At 33.7% G+C, this 10,011-nt stretch overlaps 1 protein-coding gene across 2 annotated transcripts in view; it reads right to left on the bottom strand.

The window, feature by feature from the left end:
• Nucleotides 1-3,498: 3,498 nt before the first annotated feature.
• LOC148940441 (uncharacterized) overlaps nucleotides 3,499-10,011 on the bottom strand; it is a 309,073-nt gene continuing 302,560 nt past the window's right edge. Inside the window, exons 1-3 of one of the 2 annotated variants that reach the window (XM_089105354.1) lie at nucleotides 8,611-8,659; nucleotides 7,652-7,976; nucleotides 3,499-3,636 (exon numbers count right to left, since the gene is read on the bottom strand). In XM_089105354.1, coding sequence (XP_088961480.1) covers nucleotides 3,608-3,636; nucleotides 7,652-7,976; nucleotides 8,611-8,625 — 369 coding nt within the window. In that variant the 5' untranslated portion in view covers nucleotides 8,626-8,659 and the 3' untranslated portion in view covers nucleotides 3,499-3,607. Of the gene's footprint in view, nucleotides 3,637-7,651; nucleotides 7,977-8,610; nucleotides 8,660-10,011 lie in introns of those variants that run through there. The other variant, XM_089105355.1, reaches the window with a different exon arrangement.

Here is a 10,011-nt window from a genome sequence, read left to right as displayed (position 1 = left end):
CTTAAAACTATAACTAAACTATAACTAAACTTAATGTAACTTATATATTTGAAATCAGCATAAAAATCTGATTCTATTGATGTATCAATGGGTATCAAAATTCCGGTTTTTAGAGTTTCGGTTACTATTGAGCCGGGTCGCTCTTTACTTACAGTTCGTTACCACGAACTGTTTGAAATGCTGGGAAATCCGGGGCCCCCTTCATAGCAATGTCCCTTCCCCAATGAAAACTTCCTTCATGGAAAGTTCCTCCCATATAACCCCCGACCCCCCTACCAGAAAAAATCCCCCCTGAAAAAGTCTGTATACTTCCCAATAACCAATACTATATGTTATCATTGGGTAAAGTTCATAACTTTACGCCCTCCCCCCGGGGACTTCGGGGGATTAAGTCATCCTAAAAGAAATAGTTATCATATTTTCGACCTTGCTGAACAAAATGGCTATCTCAAAAGTTTGATCGGGTGACTTTGGGAAAAAAATGAGCTTGGGAGGGGCCTAGTTGCCCTCCATTTTCTTGGTCACTTAAAAAGGGCACTAGAACTTTTAATTTCGTTCCAATGAGCCCTCTCACGATATTCTAGGACCAGTGGTTCGATACGATCACCCCTGGGGAAAAAAAACAAAAAAAAACAAAAAACCAAAAAAGCACGCATCCGTGATCTTTCTTCTGGCAAAAAATGCAAAATTCCACATTTTTGTAGATTAGTGCTTGAAACCTCTACAGTAGGGTTCTCTGATACGCTGAATATGATGTGTGATTTTCATTAAGGTTCTATAACTTTTAGGGGATCTTTCCCCCTTTTTTCTAAAATCAGCCAAATTTTCTCAGGCGCGTAACTTATATTTGAAATAAGCAGTAAAATCTGATTCTTTTGATGTATCTGTTGGTATCAAAATTCCGTTTTTTAGAGTTTCGGTTACCATTGAGCCGGGTCGCTTCTTACTTACAGTTCGTTACCACGAACTGTTTGATATATTTTTTGAGCTTTTCAACTATGCTGAACAGAATGGCTATCTCAAAATTTTGATCAGACAAAATTGGGAAAAAAGGGGCGTTGGAGGGTGTCAAGCTGCCCTCCAGCATTTTTGGTCACTGAAAAGGGCACTTTAAATTTTAATTTCCGTTCGAATAAGCTCTCTCTTTATGTTCTGGGACCACTGGGTCGGTACGATTACCCCTGAAAAAAAAAAAACACGCATCCGTGATCTTTCTTCTGGCAAAAAATACAAAGTTGCAGATTTCTGCAGATATGAGCTTGAAACCTATGTAGTAGGGTTTTCTGATACGCTGAATCCGATGGTGAGATTTTCATTAAAGTTTTATGACTTTTTGGGGGTGTTTCCTCCTTTTTTCGAAAATAAGACAAATTTTCTCAGGCGCGTAACTTTTGATTGGTAAAACTAAACTTAATGAAAATTATATATTTGAAATCAAAATTAAAATCTAATTCTTTTGATGTATGTATTGGTATAAAAATTCCGGTTTTTAGAGGTTCGGTTGCTATTGAGCCGGGTCGCTCCTTACTTACAGTTCGTTACCACGAACTGTTTGAAATGCTGGGAAATCCGGCACCCCCTTCATAGCACTGTCCCTTCCCCAATGAAAACTTCCTTCATGGAAATATCCTCCCATATAACCCCCGACCCCCCCCCCCTACCAGAAAAAATCCCCGCTGAAAACGTCTGTATACTTCCCAATAACCAATACTTTATGTTAACATTGGGTAAAGTTCAATAACTTTTCAGTTGAAAAAACTTGTTTTTTTTTATTTAATTTCTGATCGTTTTTTAAATAATGCTGGGAAATCCGGCGCCCCCTTCATAGAAATATCCCTTACCCCAAGGAAACATCCTCCAAGGAAATATTCTCCCGACTAACCCCCTCCTCCAGCCCCCCCCCACCAGAAAAAAATCCTTCCTGAAAATGTCTGTATACTTCCCACTAACCAATACAAAATGTAAGCAATGGGCAAAGTTCATAACTTGCAGCCCTTCCCCTGGGAACTGTGGGGGATTAAGTCATCCTAAAAGACATATTTATTAGATTTTCGACTAAGCTGAATAAAATGGCTATCTAAAAATTGTAATTGGGTGACTTCAGGAAAAAAAATGAATGTGGGAGGGGGCCAAGTTGCCCTCCAATTTTTTGGTCACTTAAAAAGGGCACTGGAACTTTTAATTTCCGTTCGAATGAGCCCTCTTGCTATATTCTACGACTACTTGATCGGTACGATCACCCCTGGGGAAATAAAAAAAAAAAAAAAAAAAAAAAAAAAAAACACGCATCCGTGATCTTTCTTCTGACAAAAAATACAAAATTCCACATTTTTGCAGATAGGAGCTTGAAACTTCTACAGTAGGGTTCTCTTATACGCTGAATCCGATGGTGTAATTTCCATTAAGGTTCTATGACTTTTAGGGGGCGTTTCCCCTTTTTTCCAAAATAAGTCAAATTTTCTCAGGCGCATAACTTTTAATGGGTATAACTAAACTTCATGAAACTTATATATTTGAAATTAGCATAAAAATCTGATTTATTTGACATATCTATTGGCATCAAAATTCTGTGTTTTTTAGTTCTGGTTACTATTGAGCCGGGCTCCTTACTTACAGTTCGTTACCACGAACTGTTTGATTAAATAAAAGATTATTTGCAATATAGGGATTATCTTAATTGTAGAATTGATAAAGACAAGAAGCTAGGCGGAAGATGCTTACTTTTCAATTTTTGTTGTTGCTATTGAATAAATGATTAGGAGAAGTAAATTTAAATATCAAAATAAAAAAAAGAATTGTCTTCTCTACAGCGATTGCTGGTTCTCAGTTTGCTAATAACAGGACCCAATGGCATTTAAAGTGGGGGGTGGTAATTCACTAAGTCCAGTACCCTAGGAAATCTAAAAAATTGAAATTCAGTTCTGATTATTTTTCTAGTTGGGTTTAAAGGGTTCGACACGACTTGTTCTGTATTTTTCCTGCAGTAAGTTCTGTATTTGTGCTCTTTGTTTGTTCTGTATTTGTGCTATCTGTATTTCTGTAGTTCTGTATTTGTGTTGTTGGTGCTCTGTATTTGTATTTACTGCAGATTAAAGCAACCTCGTATACTTAGTAGCACACAAACATTTTTTTTATTCTTTTCGCTTTACATCTCTGGATCTTAGGGAAAGAATGTGGAGGTAATACATGAATAGATATTTGTTCCCTGCTTAATTCGATCTGTATAACTGACTTATGTTTTCTAGTAAAACGTTTTTTTTAAAGTAATTATCCTTGCCAGTACCCATCTGATTTGCTATTTTGTCTTCTACATTTCCTGAGCACCGATATTAACAGTCCTGAATTTAGATATCTTTGAATATCTTACGTATCTAAATAAGCAAGTTCTGGCCCCAATTTTAGACCCACAGAGAGCCAACCCGGGTATCGAAGCACTGAATTTGGTTTTACCGGTAATTTCTTCAGTTTTGCAATTTATATAACAAGGAACCATATTATATCATTCAGTATATTTCATAGGACTAAAATAACTAATAACATGTAACAGAACACATTACAACAAACATAGCAACTAAAATAAAAAGTTCTTCGTCAACTTATATTATATTCAGCCATGGTAGCCTCCCGAGCTGCTCCCTGTAAAATAAACTACACTCAAGAGACATGTAACTTTACAGTAACTAGGTAATTTTGTGCAGAATGCAATAGTAAAAATATATGAAGGGCATATAGTAAAACATGAAAGGCAACATATAGCAAAGAACTTACTCGTCACACTATCCACAAAACAGATATAACAGAGAAAATCGAAAAATATTTATCAGTAGTACGTTTTAATTAGATTAAGTGATATTCACATTTGGTTATTCTATAGCCTTTATTATTACCTAGACACTTGGGCAGGGCATGGGAATGTAAATCTATAAAAAAAAATATGTGTGGAAGCCACTATAAAACACAACTTGTGGAGATGATAGTAGTAGAAGCAGTTTGCTGTGTTTGTCAATTCTCTGCATATATATCATTCAAATCTTTTCATATATCATTCAAAACTAATCATTCATTTCATATATCATTCAAATTTCTTTCATATATCAATTCAATTTCATGATATAAATAAAATTTATCTATCATATATCATTCATATATATCATTCAAATGTCTTTCATATATCAGTTCAATTTCATGATATAAATAAATTTATATATCATATATCATTCAAATCTCTTTCATATATCAATTCAATTTCATGATATAAATAAATTTATATATCATATATCATTCATATATATCATTCAAATGTCTTTCATATATCAGTTCAATTTCATGATATAAATAAATTTATATATCATATATCATTCATATATATCATTCAAATCTCTTTCATATATCAATTCAATTTCATGAAATAAATAAATTTATATATCATATATCATTCATATATATCATTCAAATCTCTTTCATATATCAATTCAATTTCATGATATAAATAAATTTATATATCATATATCATTCATATATATCATTCAAATCTCTGCATATATGTCCAAGTTCTAAAACTGGGTGCCTAGATGCAATTTATTTAAATCTCGCGCAGAATTCTAGCTGTTAATGGGAAGAGACTTGGCCCGAAGTCCGGGTCAAACATTGGCCTAGGTATGAAAGTCTAGATAGCCATACTTGAACGGAGCCTAATTATGTTTTATAATAAGAATACTATGTTTATTCTAGTTTCATGTTTAAATTTATTCATTTAACAAATATTTTATTTTATTATTTATTTATTTTATGATATAAACAAGAAATATTTATTACTATCTATTAATAGTATTTATCGACAATGTTTAATAGATGTTTATTTAAATATCTATTTATTTTATTTGTACAATTTTATTTATTTATTTTATCTATTTATGTTTTATTATGATTATCTATTTATTTCAAAATATTATGTTTTACCCAGACTTAATAATTCCATTTTCTATAATAAGAGTTAGCTCGACCAAGGTGTCCCATGAGCTATTCTATAATGGTTTAGATTTATTTGTGCTTATTCCACTCTGTAATAAATAGCATTAAAGTTGTATCCTATTTGTAAGGTATTGAAGCTAAAAATAATTAATATTGCTTTGGTGCTGAATTTGGATTAATTCATGTATGGTTATGGTTGCCCCTCCAATAATTTGGAGAAAAAATTATTATATAGACCCTGCTCCTTGAATAGCTGGATATGGACCCTTCTTGCCCCCCCCCCCCCCGATGAAAATGCTGTAGATTCACCCCTGGTCCATACCGTGAATGTTTGGCTAAAATATTGTGCCATTTTACAGAAGGTCTGCCGGAAAAACGGGCAAGAGTGTGAAGCTGAAACATCCTAATGCTACTGCTTATGCTCATAGTACTACTACTAGTAATCATAATACTACTGCTACCATTATTAATAATGCTATTGGCACTATTACTACTAAGGACAAGGCTGCTCACAACTACTACTATTACAATTGGTACTGCTACTAAGGCTAATGGTATTAAGGCGAAAAGTTTGGGGAATATTCAAACTTTGTTTAACTAAATCAAAACACACTACAGCTTCTCAAGAGGAATAATTAGCAATACTTCATGAACTGTCAAATGGTGTTGATTTGAAAGTTCCAGAGTGTGTTGAGGAGGATGTTGAAGAAAACCAAAGGTGCTATGAGCATACTGCTGCTAATGCTACTACAACTATTGCTACTACGCTAGCTAAGGGTATTAAAGGTAAAGCTTCTAAGAATATTTAGGCGGATGTTGAACTAAATCAAAACGAAGTATGAGCATTAGATTGTCAAAAGACAGCAATATCTGAAGAACGGCTTACATTATTAAGTTAGACCTTTCATGGTAAGTTTTGGCAGATTTTGAACAAGCCAGAAAAGAATGTGTGTATGCTATTAATACTACAACTACGATTATCGTTGCACATTATGCTCTAAAATTAAATAAAAAAGCACAGTGTGTATGCTGGTTGTCAATAAGACATCTCAGCAATATCGCAAGAACGACTCAGCGTAATATGTTGAAACATAAGTTGAAACAGTTTGGAACTAAATCAAAATACACTCTGCCCACACAGATTGTCAAGAGGACGTATCAACAATGCTTCAGGAATGGTTTATGGTATTAAGTTGAAACTTTCAGCATATGTTGAAGCGGTTGTTGAAGAAAACCAAAAGTGCTATGTGCATACCGCCACTAATGCTGCTACTATTACTACATCTATGGCTACTCCGCGAGCTAAAGGTATTAAAATCAAGCTTTCTAGGAATATTTAGGTGGGTATTGAGCTAAATTAGAACGAACTATGATTAGGTAGATTGTCAAAAGGGTGACAAAGCAATATTTCAAGAACGACTTTCATTATTAAGTTAGACCTTTTAGGGTAAATCAAAAGGCACTGTGAGTATGATGGTTGCCAATAAGACGTCTCAGCAATATCCCAAGAACGATCGAGGGTATTAAGTTGGAACTTTCAGGGCTACTGCTTTTACTACGTCTTCTCTTACAATTTAAATTAGTCAATAGAGTGTAATTGCATCCAGGTTGTCAAAGAGCATAGATAGAACTTTTCAGGAATGGTACTAAGTTTTTTTTTTTTTTTTTTTTAACCAACCAGAGGATTTGTAAAAGTAAACTAAATAGTGTCCAGATTCTCAAAAGTGTGATGCTGCTAAAATGGTAGAAAAAATTTCTTCAACATACAATTATCAAATGAAATTAAGAATTCTTGTAGAAAAAAACCGAAAAGATAAAAAACACTATTTTCCTGACAATTTAATAAAAAAAAACACCTGACAATTTAATAAAAAACACCTGACAATTTAATGTACATATACTGATTTTTTAAGTTAAAAAGTGAAAACATTAAGATACATTTTGTTTTCAGTGAAGTTTAAATCATATTCTAGCCTTGAGAAGGTATGGAGGTGGTCAACCGTATTCATGTTAATTTCTGCTTGTTTTAGTTTGACTCCGTTATTTATTGTAATTTAGTTTGTTTTTAAGTTTCATTTATTTATAGAAGGTGATTTGTGGTATTTTTGCGCTTGGAAGATTATTTGACTTTATTTCTGCTCCATTTTGATTTAATAGAACTCTTTACTTTTCTTCAAATAACCTATGCTGCGGAAGTTTTTTAAATTAATCAAAGAAGGGATCTAAGGTCTTTACAATAATAGGAAAGGAGGTTGATAGAACCAAAATATCGAACAAAAAAAAAAACAAAAAAAAAAGTTAAACTAAAATATTAAACACCCGATCATAGGAGTGTCCAAAATCTGCCACCAATTAAAACCATGTTCCAGTGGTGGTGATGAAGGTATGATTAATATCCTTAGCCTTTGGTTGTAAATTTTCTTCCTAATTTTTATTCAAATCCTACCAAATTCTTGAACATATTGCTCTTTGTAAATTCGAGAGAATATTTTACCGTGTAAGTTACTTTTACTTAAAACGTCAGTATTTTTTTTTTCTTTTAAAATTTATTTTGAATGGGGGAAAATTTTCTTGATTTGCTTTAGAATACCCTCCAGATTAATTTTGAATTACTATTATTAATAACTGTGTAGTATTGACCTGTATTTCACAAGAATATATTCCAAAAAAGTATACTTACCATAGCCACTTGGAGGGATGACAACAATTGCTCCTCCACTGCCTCCACCACCGTAACCACTACCATGACCTCCACCAAATCCAAATGATCCACCTGATGAGCCGCCACCATAGCCTCCACCAAATCCAAATGATCCTCCTCCATTACCACCGCTAAATCCAAATGACGGACCAAATGATCCACCGGATGAACCGCCACTATAGCCTCCAGTAGATCCTCCACCATGACCACCACCGAATCCAAAAGAGCCACCACCACCTCCATAGCCAGAGCTAGTGCCAGCAAGCGTACATCCCAGAACGGAGAAGATATAGATGGTGGAAATCTAAAATACACATACAAGAATAAAATAATCTCCTTATTTTATTTATTAAATAAAATAAATATGTCTTCTCAAATGAAACATTAAAATATAAAGAAAAATCATAATATTATTTCGTTTGTGAAGAAGGCTGCCCTCTCTTGAACCCCTGCTATTTACACTGAAGTTTGAGTTAAAAAAAAGAGCTCGAATAGATGGAAACACAGAATAGATGGAAAATATATCGGGCTATATATTCGCATATTAGGAGGGAGGAGGTGGGGTTGAAGTCTTTGGACAGTGTGAAGTTAGATTCAATTCTTACTACATAATATGCAGAATAATTGTACCTAACACATTAGGCAAGCAGACCCGCTATACTTTACCCCCCCCACCCTAATGTGCAAATATATAGCCGAAATTTATTTGTAAAGTATTATATTGTTTTCTTACTTTGGTATATTTCAGTATAATTGAGCGTCAGAGAAATATATTAGAAGAACATTAGGTAGGGTGTATATCATACGAATACCATATTCTCCCTTCAAGAAATTGAGATTTTTTATCAAGACCTAGCAACATGAAAGAAATAAAATTACTCGGTTTTAAAAATGCAGAAATAATTGATTTCGAAATCTTCAGATCTATCTAAACTTACCTTTTTGATGAACATTTTTTAGTCAATAAAAGTTTCGTTAACTGTAAACTTGAGGTAACTGATATCAAAACCCAAATTACTTTCCATTTTATGCAAATTTCAAGGGTGGCATTCTTTCTCTTCATTCATTCAAATTTTGTGCGTTCAGCTAGCTAATTCAAAATTTGTAGTCATACAAACAATTGAACAAGCAAAATTGACTGGCTTTGTTTTTTGAGATTCGGTGCGTTTCATTTGAAATACTTTAAAAAAGCAAAAATTTCATTATGGTAATTTATCAAATATATTTATTGATAATGCTGGTAATTACGGTCTTTAAATTTCAAGCCAAAACACATGATCCTAGTAGAATTTTTTCCCTTTGGATTGGATAGCAATACTTGATTTTCATCCACAGGTTTGGCGTATAAAAATTTAAAAGATTTTTGGTTGGGGAACCATCAGATATCTAAAAAAAAGGATTTGACCACCATTAAGGTTTGTAACGCAAATATCTATGCTAGATTTAATGATGGAATAAACTTTTTCTAGCACTTGCAATTTTTTGCACAGTTTTTTGGATATTTCTTAAGTGGTGCATAGGGTGAATGTAAAAAGTAGAATAGCCAAAGCACGGGGTGTTTATTCACCGTCGAAGAAATGGTTAGAATAGGATGATAAGTCTGGAAACTGAGCTTAGAATGCTTGAAGCTATGGTAATAACAGGGGTCAAGCATGATTCTGAAACGTCAGTGCTTCAAAAGGCAGAGTAAGACTGATTGATTGTTTTCAAGAGGAATTGTATAAGGATACTCTTAGATAGTAATTCTACTGACCGTATTTCAAACAATTGTCATAGTTTTCCATGATATTGTCGAAGGATAGCCTTAGAAACTCATTTGACTGACCGTGTTTCAAAAAATTGTCATAGTTTTCCACAGCGTTATCAAAGGATAGTCTTAGGGACAAATTTGACTGACCGTATATCAAATAATTGTAATATTTTCCATACATTGTCGAAAGATAGTCTTAGGGATTCATTTAACTGACCGTATTCCATACAACTGTCGTAGTTTACCTTAGCATTGTCGATAGATAGGCTGCCTAAGTAAAGAACGATGTTGGCAAAATTTATTATTATTTTTTTTTGGTTCTTGGTCTTAGACCAGGGCACTTCGTATTGAAAGAGCTGTAGTAGAAACTTCGAAAAGGGCTCATTCGATTGGAAATTGGTGTGACTTGTGCCCTTTTTAATAGTCAAAAGTTATTGGAAAGCAACTAACACCCCTTCCACGCCCACAATTTCCCCAAATACATCAAATCAAAATTTTGAGATAGCCATTTTGTTCAGCGTAGTTGATTTCCAGATAGAAATTATTTTTCTGAGGAGGACACTCCCCCACAGCTTTCAGGGCAAGGGTT

The sequence above is a fragment of the Artemia sp. Qi Xiang Cuo genome, chromosome 19 (genome assembly GCF_049724085.1).
Source record: "Artemia sp. Qi Xiang Cuo chromosome 19, ASM4972408v1, whole genome shotgun sequence".
Taxonomy (NCBI): Eukaryota; Metazoa; Arthropoda; class Branchiopoda; order Anostraca; family Artemiidae; genus Artemia; species Artemia sp. Qi Xiang Cuo.
Note: the sequence above shows the minus strand (reverse complement) of the source record. Positions and strands in the feature narration are given on the sequence as shown.